The sequence below is a fragment of the Spermophilus citellus genome (genome assembly GCF_964194105.1).
Source record: "Spermophilus citellus genome assembly, chromosome: 14".
Taxonomy (NCBI): Eukaryota; Metazoa; Chordata; class Mammalia; order Rodentia; family Sciuridae; genus Spermophilus; species Spermophilus citellus.
Genome location: NC_138194.1, coordinates 60,546,605 through 60,570,629, shown reverse-complemented (window position 1 = coordinate 60,570,629; position 24,025 = coordinate 60,546,605). Strand labels below are relative to the sequence as shown.

The following is a 24,025-nucleotide window of genomic DNA, read 5'->3' as shown; positions in this document are numbered from 1 at the left end:
ATAAACAAGATGGAAAGTTAAAAGCCATTTTTGAATGGAGGGGGTCACATAGAGTGCGGCAGAGTAAACTGAGGACCTTGCACATGTTCAGCTTATGCTCCACCGTGAGCCACACCCACAGCACATTAGGAAATCACTTTAAAAATCCATATTATGGGGCAAAGATTTAAATTTTCATTGCATATTTTTGAAAGACTTTAACCTACTATCAGGAAGGCATTTTGAATATCTGAATAACCTATGAAGAAGATAGTAATTCTATCTCCTACATTTATAGGAAAGAAAACAAGAAAAGTGTACCAAGAAGTACTGTGTTTTTGTTGCATGGTGCAAAAAATGACAAAGGAGAAGTAGTTTTTTGGTTTCAGTTGGCCAGTATCTCGTTTGTGTGGTTTATGTATTTTGTGGCTATTCACATAACTAGAATAAATAGTTGCATTATAGTAATAAATCTAACTCTTTTCCTTTAGTCTGATTTTCAAGACTAAAAGAAAAACAATTTGGAAGGTCTATGAAATACCCTGGAAGTGAACTGAAACGTGAGGAGCAAGGAGATGACCCTAACTACCTCATTACATTCAGTTTTCATTGTAAAACTAATCTAGATTGCGTCAGAGCCTTGGAAAAGTCATGGGAACTGTTTCAGAGGGAGATCCCAAACTGTATTTTGAGGGCAGGAGAGAAGTGTTGGAGGAAAAAACTCATGTAACCATGAGAAGGCAATTGCTTCTGCTGTCGTCCCTGATGACATTTAAACTAAAAGAAGCATTTTATCAGATTGGATGGTTTCCAGCTGTTTTTTTTTTCAATCCCTCTTTATTTATTTTACAGTGGATGGAACTGAGGTTCAACACTCTGGCAAAATGCCCACACTGCAAAAAAATGTAAGTTTTCTACCTTTGGAGATACTTATTGGGAAGTACTTGAAAATAGTTTAAGGAGTTCAGAATTTAAGTCACTTAAGTAGAGTTTGATTTTTTTAAGTCAAGGTACAAAATAAGTGCATGCTTAATATATTGATGGTTTTCAAAACTAAAGATATGCTATTTTTAAACTAATTAATATATTCCATTTTGAAATTAAAATGCTTATACTTGATTATCATTCTCTAAAGAGAAATTGGTTTCTAAGAAACTAAAATTGATAAATTGACAGTTACCTGGTAAGGTTTTTCAAATGTCCTAGTAAGTTACAATATAAAAAACAAATAAGAAAAAAAAAGTGGTGAATTTTTATCCCATATGCAAAATCTTCTCTATGAGGAAGCTCACATAGACACTCAATGCTTACACATATCAAAATTCCAGCTACCCGAAGGAAAGTGGATGTTCAGCATAAGCCATGTTGTTTATTTATACAAACAATTTACACATAGTTTGTCAGTCAGGGAATAGTGGGAACTCTCAAAATCTTAAGTTCCTGGATGCCAGTTAAGGGCCAAACTTGAGCATAAGGCTTTCTAAGGACAGCAGACTCAGGCCTGCTAAGTTAATCCTTTATGCACAGCTTGTATTTGGATCATGAATTTTGAATTAAATTATCCTCCACTTATATGTGTGAATTATAGCTTAAGCAAGGGAAATAAGTTGGAATGCTTTGAAAATTCAATTTTAAAAATTGAGAATATAGGGATCATAATTTTTTTGTCTTACCTTTTATATATGAATACCTTATCTAGTTTGAGAATAGAAAAATTCCAAGAATGGTTCCTAGAAAAATATAATTAAGTGGCTGAAATATAGAGCATATGTAATGAAATGCCTCCATTTATCTGTTAGGTCTGATTCCAACTAAATATAGCCCTAAGAGAATGTCTTCTTTACAGCATATTTTTAAATATTTTTTAGTTATAGATGGATGCAATATCTTTATTTTGTTTATTCATTTTTATGTGGTGCTGAGGATCGAACCCAGCGCCTCACATGTGCAAGGCAAGGGCTCTGCCACTGAGCCACAACCCCAGCCCCATACAGCATATTTTTAGCTTTCAAATAACAGATATTTCCTTTTCATTTGTAAAATTAATCATTCAAATTATTAACTTTATTGAGTTCAGTTGAAATCTGTTCATGGAGATGACCCCAAATAAGTACACAGAAAAATTCATATTTGAGGGACATACCTACACTCCCCTCAACACATATGAATATACATGTGAATGATACATATTTCTGTTTATTATCTGTATTTTCACAAAAATGAACAAAACTAAATTTCAGATATCTGCACCAAAAACATCAAATTGGATAAAAAAAAATGATAGAAAATAGAAAGTAGAGACTTCTTGTGATTAGCAGAGTCTGGGCCAAGCATGGCAGTAGTTGCTTTTGTACACATAAACACTAGCTATAATCTTTATAGCCATCCCGGGATGCAGGGATTTTCATCCTCATTTTACAGATGAGGAACTGTTAAGAGAGGTTAAAGATGTTATTCAAGGAAATTGTTCCATTAATTATTTTAGCACAATGGCAATATTTTGCTGGTAAAAAAAACCAAACAAGTATTGAATGTCTCGATGCTCTGATTACAAGACAGTGTTGTTAATATAAAGAAGAATTTGTAATAATTAGGGAACAACTTTCTTAGAAATTCACATGGAATAAATCAGCTTACATATCATTCTAAAAGGAAGGTTTGTGGCCTCGGAGTCACATGCTAAGCATGGGAGGACTCAGGGCAGTCATTACTTGTATGAGAATAGATGCTGTTATCACATGAACACTCATAGCTAATATTTGGATTTCTTTTCTTTTTTGGTGTTTTTCTTCATAACAAAGGGATGGGTCAGTTGGAGTAAGAATATGAGACAGAATTTTATTTCTTTAACACAAATATCCTAAAATTACTTTTGAGTTCTAGGAGGTCCTAAATCATTACTTTGAAACCTGTGTCATTTATCTGTCTCAAGAAGACATGGGGAAGCTTGCCCCAAAGCTCCAGAGATGGAGAAGCATTTCTTCAATCACTACTTCTTCCTCACACAATGGCTGGGGTGCTGTTGATGAAGGTGATATTTGTCTTTTTATTGGGCAGATAGTGGCCACTATCCACTGGAGAGGTAGCATTAGCATTCTTAAATACAACCATGCATATGTCATAATAGACCTAAGACTCACAGAAATGTTGCTTTAATCCATGATAATTCTCCTTGAATACCATTTCTTCTACATCATTGATGCACTCCTTTGTGAATTGCCTCCTGCCATTTTGACCAACAGCAGACAATTATTACTCTCAAATGCTAGTCTTTTATTTTGTACTTCAGTGCTATAATTTAGAATTATTCATTAATTCAACAAACATTTCTGTGCTAGATACTGGTTGCTCAAAATAAAAGACATAATCTTGCTGGCAAGGAACTTAGCTTTATGGGCAAAGTGGGAGAATAGACAATTACAGTAAAGTGTTTTAAGTGTTTTCAAAGAGATGGCCAGGATGCTCTTCTCTGAAGATGAGAGGAAAAGGGATGCAAGGGAAGGCTTTCATGAGGGAGTGATGTATGAACTAAGTTACAAAAGATGAGGGGGAATCATGTAAAATGGAGGGCTAGATGGTTCACTGCAAAAGGAGCTGCTGTGCAAATGCACAGAGAGTCAAATGGCAGGTGTGCTATTAAGGAAACATAATGTATCAGATTTAATGTGAAGGCCTAGTGGAAAGAAGCTGGAGTCTAGGATGACCTTATTTCAGACAGGCTATGGAGCCATCCACTAAAATAGGGAATTCAGGATCTAGAAGAGATGTGTTTGGCTGAGGATGATAAATTCATTTTGAACATAGATATTGAAAGTCTTTTAGGTTTGCTAGATTAAGTCTTTGTCCTATCTATCTTTTCATATTCTTTTCTTTTCTGCATAATATCTATGTTGATAACAATGATCCCTTTCTTTACCAGGATAACTGAAAACTGAAAAATTTGGTAATGATCAGTTGTTTATAAAAGTACAGTTTTAACTTTAGCTAATGCCTTGCTCTAGATTCCTTTTTAAAAGTGTCCTTGATTAACTCTCTGCACCATTCCTCAAACACCTAGCTCTAAATATTTACTCTTCCTCTTAAACTTCCCCTTAGTCCCTCTGCTCTCCCTGTCCTTGCTGGTGAGTTGCCTCCTACTGCTCTGCGATGGGGTTCTCCTTGATTCACACAGCTTCTCACTCCTACCTGTAAACCTAATTCTGTCTGTGCTCACTTCATTTCCTCTTCTCAGACGGAGGTAAGTTTCTTCTCTATAAGGCTTTTGCCTTTGTTTGATTGTGTCCCCACTCTGGAGCAAAATGCCACTAGGACACTGAATTTGCCCTGAGGAAATTCACATCCCAGTTGCAAGGTCCAGTAGTTCCTTCCTTACCTTGCTTGCTTGCTTTGAGTACCTGTTGATGGTCCTGGGTAGAGTGGACTGACCCCTGACACTGGGGGCAGGCTGACTCTAAGAATTCTGCCCTCTAAGCCTTGACCATTATTCAGCTGTCCAGGGCCAGTGGCCAGTCAGGGCCTGAGGATGGAAGTTTTAATACTGCCAGTATCAGTGTCTTTCCTTATAGGCCAGGTTGTCCTCTGGCAGGTCTTGCTTGTCTATTCCTTACCAGCTGGTCACCATTCATCATGAAGTGGGCTATGGTGGTTAGCTACTAGGAGCATCGAGCTGGATTGGCCTGGGTTGCTGGCCCAATCTTGCCTTCCACGTTCTTTCTAGATCAGGCATCAGGATGGGGCCAGCAACTGGTCCCTGGCTCTTTTTTTTCCCTTAAAATTTGTTCCTTTCTTGGTTTTCAGATACCATTTTTTCCTAAGTTTTCCCACTTCTCAGAACCCTTCTTCTTTATTTCCTTTGTTGTTCTGGTTTTCTTTTCCACATTGTTAAATACTGCTGTTCTCCAAATTTGGAGCTTGATCACATTGTTTCTGGATTTTCTCATGTTCTTAAGTCACTTATATGCCATCACATCATTCTAGATCTCTCTCTGGAACTCAGATATAGCTATACCATCTCTATTCACTTTCTTGCCTGTATTTATTTCAACCTGATATCTCACTGATATCTTAAACACACGGTGGACAATTTCCCTAACCTATTCTCCAAAAACATCTTCCTTGGGTATTGATGAATATGTTATATTAATACATATTTTCCCATCTACCTAGATGACCACACAAGAAATTTAGGTGTATCTTTTCTTCATTGCCTATATCCAAATGATAATGTCCTACCAATTCTGTCCCTTGACATTTACTTTTGTCCTCTTATTCTTGCCATTCCTACTTTAGTTCATGCATTCAGCATCTCTCACTAGGACTAACACAATCCTTTTTCTAAATTATCTCTTGGCCTTCATTCTTAAAGTTCTTAATCCATTATTAGAATAATGACACCCAAATACCTGCATAGTCATATAGCTCCAAATTTTTCAGCAGCTTCCGAGTTGATGATTCTGGCATACAATTATGCAGGTTGCATACTGCATAAACCAAGAATACAATATTTTCATTGTTATCTTAGGATTATCTATTTAATGGCACATAAATTATTTCAAGAAAAAAAAGCTTATTTTTTTTGAAGAAATGTTGTATCTGTTGTGTGATAACTGTATTGTATAAAGTCCAAAATTAAACTCAGACATATACAGCTCTCCAGGTTTAGGACTTTGCTTGACTATCCTAGTGGTATCTTTGCTTTGTTTCACTTTTATACACAACCCCTGTGTCCCAGTCTCAACATTTTTTTTTTTTTTTTTTTTACTTCTGTGGAGACATTAAACAGTTTCCTTCTTTTGTCCTGTAATCTCATCCTTCTAGGCTGGAGACAGCCTGGCTAATCCCTTAGTACCTTCCTCACCTCTGCCTACTTAGAAATCACACATGTGATTTCACCAATTAGCTGAAATATCCCTTGCCTCTACTGTTCAGCTAAGAAACCTCCTCTGGCCAAAACGTTATTCTACTGCTTGTTACTTGAACAATTTTTTTTTTCATTCCTGAACAGTGCTACTATTAGCATTACTCCTCCATCTATTCACACTTTTCTCTGTCCTTAAACCTTACTGTATTAGTCTGTTTTACATTACTATGACAAAATACTTGAGACTTTAGTTTTTATAAATAAACTTTAGCTCACAGATGTGATCCAGGGTCAAGAGTCTGTATGTTGGGATGGCCCTCTTTCTGTTAGAACTCTGAGGCAGTGTAGAGTATCACACAACAAGGGACAGAGAGGTCTCACTGATCTTTCTGACTTTTCTGCCTCTTATTATTTATTTATTTTGGTACTGGAGATTGAATGCAGGACCCTGCACATGCTAGGAAAGCACTCTACCACCAAGGTGCACCCCATCCTTCTCCCACTCTTCATAAAGCTACCATTCTATTGTAGGGTTCCACTATGATGACGCTGTCTAGACCTGATTGCCTCCCAAAGGCCCTGACTCTGCACACCATTCAAATTAACTTTATACCTTCTTTCTTTCTACCACACCAGGAAATTAAAGTGTAACATTAGTTACATAGCACCCACCTAATGGAGCCTCCTTGGTTTTCACATCTGAATACAAGGAGAATATGGTACCTTTTTCCTTATAAATTTTACTGCCCTAGCCACACTAGCATTTTCCAGGGCTCCCTCGTAATCCTAGAGTTCAGTAGGATGTTTTCATGAATGGGAAGATAAGTAATTTGGAAAAGCGAATCATTGGATGTTTGAGAGTCTTGAATGACCTTTCCTCTTGGAAATTCACTGTCTGCATTTTGTATATGCTTTTGCCTTTCACATCCAATAATATGAAAAAAAAAACTATGACAAACATCAAGATGCATAGTTTAGCTGATATGAGAGCTAAGATTCCAGGGCCCCAGAGTGAAGATGAAATGATAACTAGGATTATGTGGAAGGTTTTGGTGTTCCAGTAAAAATGAGAAAGGTGGCCTTGGGCTCACAGAAGGTGAAGGGATTGGAACATTGCCCCCTCCTGGTATTTTTCAAGAAAAGAGTAGGGCAGGAAAAAAAAATTCACCACAAAAGAAGAGATGAAAACTTATATCAGCAAACACCTCAACAACAAAAATGGAAGCCAGAGAACAAGTTAAAAATACTGAGAAAGTATATGTTGAACTGGATTATAGACCTATCTAAGCCACAGAGAATAATGAAGATAAAATAAAGATCATTTTTTTTTTTTTTTTTGTCAGGGGGTACTAGGGAAACTCGATCACTGAGCCACATCCCCAGTCCTATTTTGCATATTATTTAGAGACAGGGTCTCACTGAGTCACTAAGTTCCTTGCCAGTGCTGAGGCTGGCTTTGAATTCACAATTCTCCTCTCAGCCTTCCCAACCACTGGGATTACAGGCATGTACCACTGTGTCCAGCTAAAATAAAGATCTTTTTAAATGCAAAATCAACCAACCAAAAAAGACACTCGGAAAATATAGCATCTTGATACATCACTTAAAAAAAAATCTTCTAAAAGTTGAACAAGAGAAAGTGGAAAAATATTCCAGAAGAAATTTCTGCAAGGCAGAAGAGGAGCAAAACCAGAAAATTATAAATATTTACTGGGAACATTATTGTATAAAATAGTAAAAACAACATAAAATATCAATACTAATAAATTTGGAGAAAAGTACACAATAGAACTTAAATATTGGATAATAATAATATGCAAGTTGGGACTGGACTATTTCAAGTCATGCTTTCTAAGATCCTTATATTTACTATAAAGGTACCTACTAGATGGTTTTAGTTTTTAAAAGATGTGACTGTTAAAATTTTAAATACAACTTAAATGAATAAAATTGTAAAACTTACTTTCAAAGTAGTAAGTGGAAAGTGAAATAGAAGAATAATAGTTAATCCAAAAAATGTCTGAAAAACAAAAAATTGGAAGAGCACAGGAAATACAGAAAGAATCAAAAGCAAAATAAGATGACAGAAATACTCCATACATTAGACTAATCTTGCCAGTAAAATTTACTAGAAATTAACAGAATAGATTTAAAAGACCTATATGAAATTTGAAGAAGAAACACATAGAAATATGAGAATATAAGATGAAAATAAAAGGATGGAATATTGTGAAAGATAAAATCTGAACTTGAGCACACCAAATACTATGCCTTCAAAATGTGTAAAATTAACACTAGGAGTTATAAGGACTATGTTATTGTGGATGAAGACAAATACATAAAGCAAAATTTTAATACTTTTAAAAGATAGAAACTTTTCTTTATGACAGATGTAGGAAAGAATTTGCTTGATAAGGCATAAAAAGTCAAAAACCTTAAAGGAAAAGATTAGTAATTTTGAATATATTTTAATTACTTTACATTATGTTGATTTTTAAAAATAAAACCTTCATCAAAATATGTAATTAAAGTGAATTTTAAAAAAACAGTATATGAAAAGATATATCCAGTATACAAAGGCTGCCTTGGATACTATCCAGATTATACAAATGTCCTCTATGAATCAGTAAGCAAAAGGCAACACAAATCAAGGAGCCATAGATATAAATAAGCAAGTAACAGTGAAAAAAAAGGAATAATCAGCTAGCATTTGAAAACATGGTTAACCTTGCTAAAAAACCAGGGCTACAAAGGTCACAATAAAATGTCATTTTTATCCATGAAATTTTAAAAAAATGAGTGTTGAAGTGTCCATGGGAATTTGTGTGGTGCAATGGTATCACTCACATACTTTTTCTGGGGATTTGGTACTTATTAAAGATATGCTATGATACAACCCAGAAATTCTATTCCTAGGTATATGTTTGAGAAGTGCCTGCAGATATAAAATGAAGAAACATCAAAGAGTATTCAAATTAGCATGGTCGCCGGGTGTGATGGCAGATACCTGTAATCCCAGTGACTTGAGAGGCTGAGACAAGAGGATAACAACTTTAAGGCCAGCCTCAGCAACTTAAAGACCTTGTCTCAAAAATATTTTAAAAACTATTTATAAAGCAACATTGTTACATTAACAAAATATTAAGAAAAAATCCTGAATATATGTCAATAGAGAGAATGATTAAACTACATGATATTCATAAAATGAAGATAGTTGTGGAAATGAATGAACTACACTTTCATATGCCAATACAGAAGTCTTATATAGAGACACTTACTTATAAAAAGGACAAATCACAGATGCATACAGTTCAACACACATACAAAATTTTACCCACACAATTCTGTATATTGCATACAGGTACTACATGTATATTAAATGTGTAAGAGATCTGTTATTCAGGCCATAGTGTTTGTTGGTCATAGCCCCATCTCTGGGGTGAGATAGCACTTTGGTTGTGGAATGGGAATAGATTATTTTATGGTAGACTGTTTTAGTTAATGTTTCACACCCAACAAGAACAACTTGGAGGAGAGAAAATGTTTTGGGGGCTTCATGGTTTCAGAGGTCTTAGTTCATACATGGCCAACTGCATTGCTCTGGATTCAAGCTGAGGCAGCTTGGGGAAGGGCCCACTGGAGAAAAGTTGCTCAGCTCATGGTCAGGAAGGTGTGTGTGAGTGTGTGTGTGTGTGTGTGTGTGTGTGCGCGTGTGTGTGTGTGTGTGTGTGAGAGAGAGAGAGAGAGAGAGAGAGAGAGAGAGAGAGAGAGAGATGCCTTTCACATCACACCTTAGTGACCCACTTCCTGGTTACAAAGCTCATAATCTGATCATTTAACCTTCAAATATTCCTGCATTAGCAGGATCTTTGAGGGGACACTTCACATCTAAACCATAATGAAGACTTCAGAAGTAGTGATGGAGTGATGAAAAAAAGGGCACAGGTTTTCTAAGCAGAATTCACACAGTGAAATTGGTCTACTCAGTTTATTCTCTTGGTCCACAGAAAAGATGCTCTAATATTCATTTAGAATCTTTGATTTTTCCAGACATAATTCTAAGAAGCTTAGGTGGTTTATGATGCATGGTAGATTAGACTGCCAGAGTCAGGTGTATAGATGGTAATGAGAAACAACCACCAGCTGTAAGGCATAAGGCAGGAAAAACCACTAAGTGGATGAATAGGAATTGAAACCAAAAGCAATCCGAGGCTAAATATAGCATAAAGGCAGTGAATTCTGCATGCCCTCTTAACTCTAGATAGCAATCTGCAACATGGTAATGAATGATGACCGCTAGGTCATCCAGATGTTTATGTTTGGGTTCAAATATTCAGGAAAATATATGATCTATATTTGCAGCAGATTTCACTGATTTTAAAAGATTTAGATATTAAAGGAAATGGCTTTGTTAGACAAGATTAACCTCTTTGGAATAGCATATTTCTAAATTATGTCTAGTGAATGATACATTTCTGTATTTCACTTATTCAATTGACATTCCTTGAGAGATTACAGTATATTGGGCATGATTTTGACACTAGCTATACAAAGACCATACTTCATTATGTCTTTCACTAACAATGCCTGGCAAATCATATGTGTTATTAGATGTATGTATAATTAGAGGAAAAAGTGCTAATTTGGTTATTTGATCTCTGCTATACTTGTATCATTTGTATACAAATATTAAAAGAGACAGCTAAATACTATTGCATTGGAATTTCAATTGAGGAGTACAATTGCAGTGTATACTTTTATGAATTTCCTACTGGCTTTTTGGTGGAATATTTTATTTTTTTTTCCTTTTTTTTTTTTTTTTTTAATTGGTTGTTCACAACATTACAAAGCTCTTGACATAACCCACTTCATACATTGGACTGAAGTGGGTTATGAACCCCCAATTTTACCCCAAATGCAGCTTGCAGAGTCACATCGGTTACACCTCCACATTTTTACATAATGTCCTATTGGTAATTGTTGTATTCTGCTACCTTTCCTATCCCCTACTATCCCCCCTCCCCTCCCCTCCCAGCTTCTCTCTCTACCCCATCTACTGTAATTCATTTCTCTCCTTGTTTATTTTCCCATTCCCTCACAACCTCTTGTATGTAATTTTGTATAGCAATGAGGGTCTCCCTTCATTTCCATGCAATTTCCCTTTTCTCACCCTTTCCCTCCCATCTCATGTCTCTGTTTAATGTTAATCTTTTCTTCCTACTCTTCCTCCCTGCTCTGTTCATAGTTGCTCTCATTATCTCAAAGACGACATTTGGTATTTGTTTTTTAGGGATTGGCTAGCTTCACTAAGCATAATCTGCTCTAGTGCCATCCATTTCCCTGAAAATTCTATGATTTTGTCATTTTTTATTGCTGCATAGTACTCCATTGTGTATAGATGCCACATTTTTTTTATCCATTCATCTACTGAGGGGCATCTGGGTTGGTTCCACAGTCTAGCAATTGTGAATTGTGCTGCTATGAACATCGATGTGGCAGTATCCCTGTAGCATGCTCTTTTAAGGTCTTCAGGGAATAGTCCAAGAAGGGCAATAGCAGGGTCAAATGGTGGTTCCATTCCCATCTTTCCCAGGAATCTCCAAACTGCTTTCCAAATTGGCCGCACCAATTTGCAGTCCCACCAGCAATGTACAAGTGTACCCTTTTCTCCACAGCCTCTCCAGCACTTATTGTTGTTTGACTTCATAGTGGCTGCCAATCTTACTGGAGTGAAATGGTATCTTAGGGTGGTTTTGATTTGCATTTCTCTGACTGCTAGAGATGGTGAGCATTTTTTCATGTACTTATTGATTGATTGTATATCCTCCTCTGAGAAGTGTCTGTTCAGGTCCTTGGCCCATTTGTTGATTGGGTTATTTGTTGTCTTATTGTCTAATTTTTTGAGTTCTTTGTATACTCTGGATATTAGGGCTCTATCTGAAGTGTGAGGAGTAAAGATTTGTTCCCAGGATGTAGGCTCCCTGTTTACCTCTCTTATTGTTTCTCTTGCTGAGAAAAAACTTTTAAGTTTAATTAAGTCCCATTTGTTGATTCTTGTTGTTAACTCTTGTGCTATGGGTGTCCTATTAAGGAATTTGGAGCCCGACCCCACAATTTGTAGATCGGATCCAACTTTGTCTTCTATCAGATGCAGAGTCTCTGGTTTGATATCAAGTTCCTTGATCCATTTTGAGTTAACTTTTGTGCATGGCGAAAGAAAGGGGTTCAGTTTCATTTTGTTGCATATGGATTTCCAGTTTTCCCAACACCATTTGTTGAAGATGCTATCCTTCCTCCATTGCATGCTTTTAGCCCCTTTATCAAATATAAGATAGTTGTAACTTTGTGGATCAGTCTCTGTGTCCTCTATTCTAAACCATTGGTCCACCCGCCTGTTTTGGTACCAGTACCATGCTGTTTTTGTCACTATTGCTTTGTAATATAGTTTGAAATCTGGTATCGCTATACCGCCTGATTCACACTTCCTGTTTAGAATTGCTTTTGCTATTCTGGGTCTTTTATTTTTCCATATGAATTTCATGATTGCTTTGTCAATTTCTACAAGATATGCTGTTGGGATTTTCATTGGCATTGCATTAAACCTATAGAGAACTTTTGGTAATATCGCCATTTTGATGATGTTAGTTCTGCCTATCCATGAACAGGGTATGTTTTTCCATCTTCTAAGATCTTCATCAACTTCTCTCTTTAGGGTTCTGTAGTTTTCATTATATAAATCTTTCACCTCTTTTGTTAGGTTAATTCCCAAGTATTTTATTTTTTTTGAGGATATCTTGAATGGAGTGTTTTTCCTCATTTCCGTTTCCGAAGATTTGTCGCTGATATACAGAAATGCCTTTGATTTATGCGTGTTGATTTTATATCCTGACACTTTGCTGAATTCATTTATTAGTTCCAGTAGTTTCTTTGTAGACTCTTTTGGGTCTTCTAGGTATAGAATCATGTCATCTGCAAATAGTGATAATTTAAGTTCTTCTTTTCTAATTTTTATGCCTTTAATTTCTTTCGTCTGTCTAATTGCTCTGGCCAGTGTTTCAAGAACTATATTGAATAGAAGTGGAGATAGAGGGCATCCCTGTCTTGTTCCGGATTTTAGAGGGAATGCCTTCAACTTTTGTCCATTCAGAATGATGCTGGCCTGAGGCTTAGCATAGATAGCTTTTACAATGTCAAGGTAGGTTCCTGTTATCCCTAATTTTTCTAATGTTTTGAACATAAAGGGATGCTGTACTTTGTCAAATGCTTTCTCTGCATCTATCGAGATGATCATATGGTTCTTATCTTTAAGTCTATTGATGTGGTGAATAACGTTTATTGATTTCCGTATGTTGAACCATCCTTGCATCCCAGGGATGAATCCTACTTGGTCATGGTGCACAATTTTTTTGATGCGTTTTTGTATGCGATTCGCCAGAATTTTATTGAGGATTTTTGCATCTAGGTTCATTAGAGATATTGGTCTGTAGTTTTCTTTCTTTGAGGTGTCTTTGTCTGGTTTCGGAATCAGGGTGATGTTGGCCTCATAGAATGAGTTTGGAAGAGCTCCCTCTTTTTCTATTTCCTGAAATAACTTGAAAAGTATTGGTTTTAATTCTTCTTTAAAGGTTTTGTAAAACTCCGCTGTATATCCATCCGGTCCTGGGCTTTTCTTGGTTGGTAGTCTTTTGATGGCTTCTTCAATTTCATCCATTGATATTGGTCTGTTCAAATTGTGTGTATCCTCCTGACTCAGTCTGGGCAAATCATATGACTTAAGAAATTTATCGATGTCTTCACTATCTTCTATTTTGTTGGAATATAGGTTTTCAAAATAATTTCTAATTGTCTTCTGTATTTCTGTAGGATCTGTTGTAATATTGCCTTTTTCATCCCGTATGTTAGTAATTTGTGTTCTCTCTCTTCTTCTCTTCGTTAGCATGGCTAAAGGTCTGTCGATCTTATTTAATTTTTCGAAGAACCAACTTTTAGTTTTGTTAGTTTTTTCAATAGTTTCTTTTGTTTCAATTTCATTGATTTCCGCTCTAATTTTAATTATTTCTAGCCTTCTGCTACATTTGCTGTTGTTTTGCTCTTCCTTTTCTAGGGCTTTGAGGTGAAGTGTGAGCTCATTTATTTGTTGGTTTTTTCTTTTTTTGAGGAATGACCACCAGGCGATGAATTTTCCTCTTAAAACTGCTTTCATTGTGTCCCATAGATTCCGATATGTTGTGTCTGTATTTTCATTTATCTCTAAGAATTTTTTAATTTCCTCCTTTATGTCTTCTGTAACCCATTGATCATTCAGTAACATATTGTTCATTTTCCATGTGATGTAGGATTTTTCCTTCCTTCTTTTATCATTGATTTCCAGTTTCATTCCATTATGATCAGATAAAATGCATGGTATTATCTCCACCCCTTTATATTTACTGAGGGTTGCCCTATGGCATAATATATGGTCTATTTTTGAGAAGGATCCATGTGCTGCTGAGAAAAAAGTATATCCATTTGATGATGGTTGATATATTCTATATATGTCAGTTAAGTCTAGGTTGTTGATTGTGATATTGAGTTCTATAGTTTCTTTATTCAATTTTTGTTTGGAGGATCTGTCCAACGGTGAAAGAGGTGTGTTGAAGTCACCCATAATTATTGTGTTGTGGTCTATTTGATTCTTGAACTTGAGGAGAGTTTGTTTTATGAATGTCGCAGCACCATTGTTTGGTGCATAAATATTGATAATTGTTATGTCTTGTTGGTGAATGGTTCCTTTTAACAGTATATAATGACCTTCTTTATCCCTTTTGATTAACTTAGTCTTGAAGTCGATTTTATTCGATATGAGGATGGCCACTCCTGCTTGCTTACGAGAACTGTGTGCGTGGTATATTTTTTCCCATCCTTTCACCTTCAGCCTGTGTATGTCTCTTCCAATCAGATGTGTCTCCTGGAGGCAGCATATTGTTGGATTTGTTTTTTTAATCCATGATACCAGCCTATGTCGCTTTATTGGAGAGTTTAGGCCGTTAACATTCAGAGTTACTATTGATATATGGTTTGAACTTCCATCCATGTTTGAATGTTTATCCTTTTTTTTTTTTTTTTTTTTAATATTTAGTTTGTTTCTCCGTGATTATCTTTCCCCTCGCCCTCTGTCTTTACTGAGGCACTTCCCACTGATGGATTTGGTTATTGTTTTTCATCTCTTCCTCGTGTAGTGTTTTGCTCAAAATGCTTTGCAATGCAGGTTTTCTGGCTGCAAATTCTTTTAGCTTTTGTTTATCATGAAAGATTTTTATTTCGTTGTCGTATCTGAAGCTTAATTTTGCTGGATACAGAATTCTTGGTTGGCATCCATTGTCTTTCAGTGTTTGAAATACGTTGTTCCAGGATCTTCTCGCTTTCAGTGTCTGTGATGAAAAATCCGTTGTCAACCTTATTGGTTTACCCCTAAATGTAATCTCTTTTCTCTTGTAGCTTTTAATATTTTCTCCTTGTTCTGTATATTGGATAGCTTCATAACAATGTGTCTTGGCGTTGGTCTACTGTGGTTTTGTGTGCTCGGTGTCCTGTATGCATCTACAATTTGTATATCTGTTTCCTTTTTTATTTCTGGAAAGTTTTCTGTAATTATCTCATTCAGCAGGTTATTCATACCCTTGGCATGAATCTCTGTGCCTTCCTCTATCCCGATGACTCGTAAGTTTGGTTTTTTTAAGTTATCCAAAATCTCTTGGATGTTTTTCTCGTGATTCTTAACCAGCCTATCTGAGTTGGCTAGACTCTTTTCAAGTTGATATATTTTGTCTTCATTATCTGACGTTCTGGCTTCTACTTGCTCCACTCTGTTAGTGATACTCTCGATTGAGTTTTTAATTTGGTTTATCGTTTCCTTCATTTCTAGAATTACTGTTTGATTATTTTTTATAATCTCTATCTCCTTATAAAGATGCTTAACTTCTTCTTTTAGCTGTTTATGTAACTCATTCTCAATGTGTTCTTTCGCTGCTTGAATTTGCTGTCTCGTATCCTCTTTGAGGTTCCATTCCATCTGTCTAAGGTGTTCCTTGAGGTCTTTATATGACCATTTTTCTGATGACTCTAGGTCCTCCTGAGTATTTAGGCTGTCCTGCATTGCTTGTACTCCTCTTCTTCCTTGCTTCTTGAAGCTGCTCATGTTGCTTCTTGTTCTGGTTGACTGCTGGGTTACTGTTATTTTCCTATAAATTTGTTTGATGCTAGGGAGGAAAGGTATTAGAAGGGAAGGGAAGGAGTCACTAAGGAGAATGAGAGTAGGCAGGTAGAATTCAAGGAAGGGGGGATAAGAAAAATGAAAAGACAAAAGAAGAAAGAAATAGGAACTAAAAAAGAACAAAAATTTAAAAAAATATTAATAATAATTAAAAAAAAATAAATAAAATTGAGATTAGAAGAGAAAGAAGGAGAAAAAAAAGAGAAAAGAAAGAAAAAACAAGATTGAAAAATGAAGATGAAAGAAAAACCCCAATCAATCAAAAAAAAAAAAACAATAAAAAAGACTAATAAATGCCGTCTTAGAGTTTGATTAACTTCTCTTCCACTAGGTGGCGCTGTGCCCCCCAGGTCAAGTCTTTCCCGTCAGTACGCGGGAACCAATCACTGTGCAGCAGCTCCTCCCAGACTGGGCGAGTCTCCAATCCTGAGTGCCTAGGGCCTCCTCTTGTGTCCAAACACTTCCACTTTTCCTCTAGCCAGGCCCCTCTCACCACAATACTGGTTACAGGCCGGGTCTGCTGCTCCCGGGAGCCCTGTTTTCATGAACGACTGGGCTCACTCCTCCAGATTGCCATTCCCTCAGACCCTAAGCTTGTAGAGCTTGGTGCTGAGAATCCTCAGCGAATTTTGCTTGCCCTCCTGTAGCCACACCCCCGTAGCTGGTGCAAGAGACCTCAACAGCCATCCCTGGAGGGAGCGGCAGTCCCGCAGCACCTCTGACTCCCTTGGGCTGGCTGTAGCACTCTCGGGAGAGCTGGGAGGGGCTCTTAAGGTTTCCCTGATGCGTGGGGAGGGAGAACCAGGAGACCACACACCTGCTGCAGCAGGCTTCAATGAATTTATCTCCTCCGCCGCAGTCCTGCCACGCCAGCCCTCTGTCACAGTGGTGTCCTCAGCAAACGGCTGCAGTTCGCCTCCCCCTGCCGGGCGACCAATGCCTCGAGCGGGTCCCCACTGTCTCCCAAGCCCCGCCTGGACCCTGCGGCCACTACCCACGAAGGCCCGGCAGGCATCCACCTCCGGGGAATGAGAAGCGCTGACCAGCCGCCTCAGCCGGATAGCTTAATGCTGAGTCGCAGCTGTCTGTCTTAGCTTTTCAGACGCGGTGGTGCGGGGCACGGAACAGGAGGGGCTTACTCACTTCCCGCCGCCAACTTTCTCCTCTCGCTATTTCGGGATGATGGCGGGGTGCTGGCTCACTCTCTCCGGTGTGTCTCTGCTTCGAGCTCCCGCACCTCTCTCCGCCGCGGTTTCTACAGCCGGCGCTGCCCTGTTCGCTCTTTCCGCCCCCGGCGTTCCCGGCTTCTAGCTGCACCGCGGCCCGGTCCGTGTCTTTATGGCTCGTGGCGCCCGGGGCCGGGGAGGCGACGGCCTGACTCCGGCAAGTATCACAGTCCCCAGGCCCCGAGTCCCGGCGGCCACACACCGACACTTCTTATAGACCTACCAGATCCCTGCAGGACCCCTCTTCATGGAATTCTGCTAGAAGTTCCTCAGTGTGAAGACTGCCGCTGTTCCAAAGGGTCTTTTTGATCCCGTTAGTGCAGCGACATCAGAGTCCCTGCTTCCTCCTCGGCGGCCATGTTCCCTCCCCCCTTGGTGGAATATTTTAAAAGTTTAGTTCTTTCATCTTTGTCACCCTAATTCTAAAAAAAAAAAAAAATAGGAAAATGATGAAAAATAGACACAATTATTTTAAATGAAGCTTAGCTGGCATGATTTATAATAATGAAAATGCTTTAAGTATGTACTTGTAGGAAATAGGTTAATTGTTCAGTTATCAGAATTAGAGTTTGAGAATACCTAATGACACAGGAAAATGCTTTTGCTATATATTGATAAGTAAAAACAATGGCAGGAGGAAAATATCCCAGATTGTTGATTGACTATATTGTGGTGGTGAGTTTATAGGTAATTTTCCTTTCCTTTTTAATTCTTTTGTCTTTTTTTCTACACTAAACATAAAGTGTTAAACTATATTTTTAAAAAATCAAACACTATGTATAAGATGGTACTGCTTTTCCGTTCCTGAAGAGATTGTTTGCAAACACTATCTTGGAATGTCATCAGGGATCACAGTGTTGGATATTGTCAATGACCAATGCTTGAATTTATTTAAAGGCACAATAATTTCACAAATGCATTTTTATGATTTTGTCACTCATTGAAAATGACATTTTCATACATGTTATCTATTAAGTTGAAGAAATGAATAAAATCTTATTTTACTAAAGCCATAGATAAGAACTCACAAAGCTGAAAGAAGAATCTTTATGTAAATACTTAATGTTCTCTTTTGTTGTCATGAATGTGCAGCTCCTCTGTGGGTAGTGCACTTCCACGAAGACGCTGCTGTGCATATATTACCATTGGAATGATATGTATTTTCATTGGAGTTGGATTAACTGTGAGTACTGTTTTGTTGTTAGAATTCTTTCTCTTAAGTTTATCAACATTAACCAATGGTGAGGCTTGGGACAACCTTCAGTGATCTCTGAGAATGCTGCCTCCCTGGCATGCCAGGCCCAGAAACTTCTGAGGAACTATGGCCAATCAGAAACCCCATCCATGGACTTGGTGTTTTGTTTTGTTTTGTTTTTTCCATGGACCAGTTTTCAATGAAGTTCTGCCATCCAGGTAAAAAGATGTCTTTGGCCCCCTATGAAAGTCCTTAACATTGGGAGATTTACCATCCATTAACAAAAGCCCATTTGTTTTTATTCAGTGGCAGAACCAACTTTGCATGGCCATGGAGTATTTTATATTCAAAGAAACAATCATTCTGCTATGGAGGTCTGAAAAATCATTTTTCTCTTAATCCATATCAAGCAGAGATTTATTTCCAATATGAGGATGGCTTCTTTTTAGAGGACACTAAAATGAAACAGTTGGCATGGGGATTATGCCAGGAGAAGAGGAAGGAACTGATCTGTTTTGCTGTCATTTGCTTTCCGTGCTCCTATGTTCCTCAGTTAGTATACTATCCCATATTATTGGCAATGGCCTACTGTGTCACATTATAGTAAAGAGTCACATAGATTGAAAACCTTATAGAGATAACATATTTTGGTGTGTTTGTTTACTTCATAAAATTTATAGTTAATATAAGTTGCAGTATGGTTTGTCAGTTATAGTCAACAGATATTCCTCGAGTTATATAATTTATGGCTTCAGTTTGGGGATGTATTTCATATGAATCACACATAAGCTGACGCAGGGTAAGCAGATATTTTCTTAAAGTTTCTAATCTTTTGTTTTTATATTGCTTTTTGTTTTAGGTTGGCACCCAAGACTTTGCAAGACGATTTCATGCAACCTATGTTTCTTGGGCAATTGCTTATCTTCTAGGTCTGATTTGCCTTATCCGAGCTTGTTATTGGGGAGCCATACGAGTTAGTTATCCAGAACACAGTTTTGCATAAGCTTGCTTAGGATTCAATGATGCGGGTGAGAGGGTCTAGCAGTTCTTGATAAGCTATTCTGGACATCTTTAAATCGTTATATCTTAACAGATTCCGTTCTAGTTTATGTGTAATAGTTTCAAGACTTTGGGAGTCTTTTATGAGTAAATAAATGCTCATTGCACTGCATTTTATGCAAATAGTTTGTTTTGCTGCTAGGTTTTCAAATTCAGAATAACAAAGCTGTGTTTTATGTTCTTTTAAATTAAAGATATTTTTGGATGTCACCAAATATAACATAATATCACTCTATCTTATGTTAAAATCTGTTATTCCATTAATTGCTGATCTGTATTTCCAAGAAGTGTTTATAAATGTTTTTACAATTGTTTCACATTTATACTTACATTTTCATTAAACAGTATCAAAATCGCTTGCTTTAAAATCAAAGCAATATGCATTTTTGCTTGAACTGCTTACAGTAATTTTAACCTAAGATTATAGTGACCTTATTCAGGAAAAACATTTGAGTGTACTTTCAAAAACTTGACATTGTTGTCAGAGAAACATTTCTAGATAACCGTATGTTTGTTTTTTGTTGTTTGTAGAAAGATATAATATTTTGGTAGTAATTTAAAATACAAGAATGAAAATATTTATTTGTTCACAGTTGGAAATGTTGGATAAATGTCTTTTCTCAAAGATCACGGGATTTTTGCCCTTTTTTTCGTTTTTATTTACCAATTATAAAAATCTGGTCTGCGTTTATGGAATTTAATGTTAACACACTGTATGTATTCCTTTATAGAGACTGGAGGAAGTATTTCACATGACATTTTATAATACTTAATCATTTAATCAAAAATATTTACATTGGGTTGTGCTCCTTTCCATTAGATCATGGTGAATTTTTCTTGTTGGGATAATTATGTACCACTTATATATGAAAAAAGCCTATGACATTTTGCACTAGCTAAAATGTTAAGATTAGAGGTACTCTTAGCATTCTTCTCAAATATAACTGGATAATTACCCAATTAATTTAAGAAAATAGATCAGAGATAAAGAGCAACATAGTTTTCTAAAAATTCACTAGGACTTATGGAATCAGCTCTTGCACTGCCCATCTTTGCAGTTTTGAAAAAGAAATTGCTTAATTGAAAATATTCAAAGTCTTTCATGTGATACAATTAGCTAATGAGATGATCTGAGTAAATTAATTGGTGATTCCAGGGATAAGACTAATATTTTAAATTATTTATGTTCCTAATTAGTATAAAAATGTACTCACCAGAGAGTTTGGAGCAAAATACATGTAAACTTCAAAGAGTAAATGATAAATGTATAAATGCAATAGCTCAGGATTATATGTACCTTTGAAACTACACTAATAAAAATTATTGTTCAAAAATTACTTTGTTCTACTCCATTTAAAAAATAAGATATCATTTCCAAAATTGCCTTGAGATCTCACTGTAAAGTTTTCAAGTTTAAGAAGATATACAATTTTTCTGTTTTTCTACTGTTTTCATGATTTTGTTAAAAAACATATTTTAAATTCATTTGTAATGTACTTGATGTTCAATATGAAATACTATTTTATTTTCTTATTAACTAGTTGTAACAACATCATAAAATGAAAAGTCAATACATTCTTTCCCCTTGGATTTCAAATTTTACATTAAGTTATATGCTATACAATCTAGTTCCTTCTGGGATATAACTCTATGAGGACAGAAACCCTGGCAATGTTATTCACTTCTTTTTTGCCATTTAGAACAGTTCCTATTATATATGTGCTCAAATACATGAAGGAATGAATATGCATGGATGAATAAATGACTGAATTTTTATTTTAAATATATATATTTAAAACATGTATATACTATAATACATACACACACTGTACTTTATGTTATGTGCCAGAATGTAAGGTAAATATTATAATTTCAGATTAAAGCTTTCTAAGTAAAACCTAAAAGCAGAAATCATATAGGAAAGATTGATAAAGTGGGTGACTAAAACCAAATGAACAGCTCAAAAACTACTATATAAAAAAAGTATCATAAGCAAAAAAAATGACAAAAGATAAACTGGTGAAGATATTTTCAAAATAGTGCTAATCTATGTGAAAAGGGAAGGGAATAAAGGCATGAAAAGCAATTTATAAAGGAAGAAATATAATTAAACATGAACTTTTTTTCCAGTTTAAGATCAAAGAACATAAGCTAAAATAGAAAGTATTTTTTATCTACCACATTAACAAAGAATGAGATAGAGCAACAATATCCTTTTAATTATGGGGATATGAGAAAACCCTTTACATTCTTTGGATTAGTAGTTATGTTTGTATAATGATGTTTATCACATTTTAGTTTACAGTATGTATTAATAAAAAATAAATGAAAAACCAATAATGTGGATGGGTAAAACAATTTGGTACACTCATACTACGTAATAACAAGCAGACCCTCAGAATATGATGAAAATTTCATCTACGAAATTGGAAATGGTTCACAAAATATATGACAAAATCAAATTTCTAATCAATATGTGCAGTACAATCCACTTTTGGGAAAAATAAATTATATGTGTGTTGAAAAAACTAAAGAAAATAATAATAAAAGGTTTAGAGTAATTATCTTTGTACAATCAGACATAAATCAATTTAAAAAGTGTTTTGTACTAAATTTGTAGTTGGAAAGTTTGTTTTGCTCTTGACAAATAGGTAAGAATGATATGTAATGATCCCATCATTATTTGCTGTATTTTCATTTAGATTTTGGAAATTTTAAAATAAATTGTCTAAAATCCAGACTAATGAATTTCACTGATGAAAAATCCTTGAGGGTTTTTTTTTTTTTTTTTTTTTTTTGCTGTACTGGGGTTTGAACCAGGGTCACTCTACCACTGAAATACAACCCTAGCACTTTTTATTTATTTTGAGATAGGATCTCCTTAAATTGCCCAGACTGGCCTTGAACTTGTGATCCTCCTGCCTCAGCCTCCCAAATCACTGGGATTAGAGGCATGCTCCGTCTCACTCAGCTGACAAAACCTTTAAAGTTAACAAATACATAGTTAAGCTTATTCCTAAGAACAAAATTTTAATTAAATCCAAATTTATGAGGCTTTATAGTCAAAGTTGCTTTTTAAAAAAGAGAATGTCTCCCAGTGCCTAGTGACATAAAAAGTGCTGGGGAAAATGTTATTTGAAATAATATATCATAGCCACTAATGGTTAAAAAAAAAAAGGAACATTTGTTCCCTACTCCCCAAAGTAGTGAAAATTGCTATGGATCTTTTAGAAAAGAAGATAAAAAAAATGACACCATAATCAGGTATTCTTGAGCAAGGCATTTGGGAATATACATGTCATTTTAGGAAAAAAAAAGAAAAAGAAAAAGGAACCTAGTAAGGACATGGGCCAGGTACAGTGCTACTAGTCTCATAAAATGTGCTGTTTAAATATTCACAGAAATCAAGAAAGCAAGTATCCTTGTTTCTGTTTTACAAGAGAATCCAATTATTACTCCCATAGATCTGAAAAGCTAGATTTTAAGAAGGACAAGAATCTGTCTTCAAAACAATCATTCCCAGATAATTATATTTCCTGGTTCATATCCTGAAAAAAACCTGTCATTCTATGTTGAAGGAATATGTATATGTTTACTTTCACTTCTCTGACATTTATATTTCTCATATAGGAAAAACTGAGCTTGTATTTGAGTAAATAATGTCATTTGTTTAGTTTTGTTTTATTTAGTTTTGATATGGCTACACTTGCACTCATATGCTGTTATATAAGTCTATAATCATGTCCATGTTCATAATCTGTATAAACTGCCCAATTTTCATTCACTCATTGTATGTTTCTGGCATACACATACACATGTACGTACTAAGGAATAAAGAAAAAACCCTAGTGTTTACTGAGCCATGTTACATTTGTTTTAACATTTAATTTCCATCATAGTTATCATTCTAAAGAGGTTAAATAATTACATAAAAGTCACTCTGCCTATATGTTTTGGAACCAGCTGAAAACAAATTGTCTACCTCCAAAATTTATCTGCTTTCTACCATAAGAGATTTGATTATGCTTCACTTTATACTAACTTTGGGTTTTGTGCCCCCTGCTGTTCATTGTCTGTAGCTCACCTGTGAAAAGAAAACTAATAGAAAAAGTTTATCCCAAGTATTCTTTTCAAAATAAATAATACTCTAAAAGTATTTTTAGAAATTTGATATTACATACAAGTGTATTAATTTTAAATGTTAATTTGTTAATAAAGCACTTTTATTAATTTTTTAATATTTATTTTCTTCTTTATAATTAACACAATCATAGATATTAGGAATATTATGATTTAAATATGAAAAAAGTGACATACAATGAAAATTAAATAATGTAACTTCTTTTTATCTTTCTTGTGATGGCAAAATTTATTAACATGACTGTAAAATGCACAAAATACTAGTAAAAAGACAAAGGCATTTAATTTTTTAGTTCATTATACATACTCACAAA

At 35.6% G+C, this 24,025-nt stretch overlaps 1 protein-coding gene across 1 annotated transcript in view; it reads left to right on the top strand.

The window, feature by feature from the left end:
* PIP4P2 (phosphatidylinositol-4,5-bisphosphate 4-phosphatase 2) overlaps positions 1 to 20,881 on the top strand; it is a 76,311-nt gene extending 55,430 nt beyond the window's left edge. The window contains exons 7-9 of the mRNA XM_081265706.1: positions 832 to 884; positions 18,410 to 18,500; positions 19,372 to 20,881. Of these exons, the coding sequence (XP_081121832.1) occupies positions 832 to 884; positions 18,410 to 18,500; positions 19,372 to 19,515 (288 nt within the window). The 3' untranslated portion in view covers positions 19,516 to 20,881. The remainder of the gene's footprint in view (positions 1 to 831; positions 885 to 18,409; positions 18,501 to 19,371) is intronic.
* Positions 20,882 to 24,025: the final 3,144 nt, after the last annotated feature.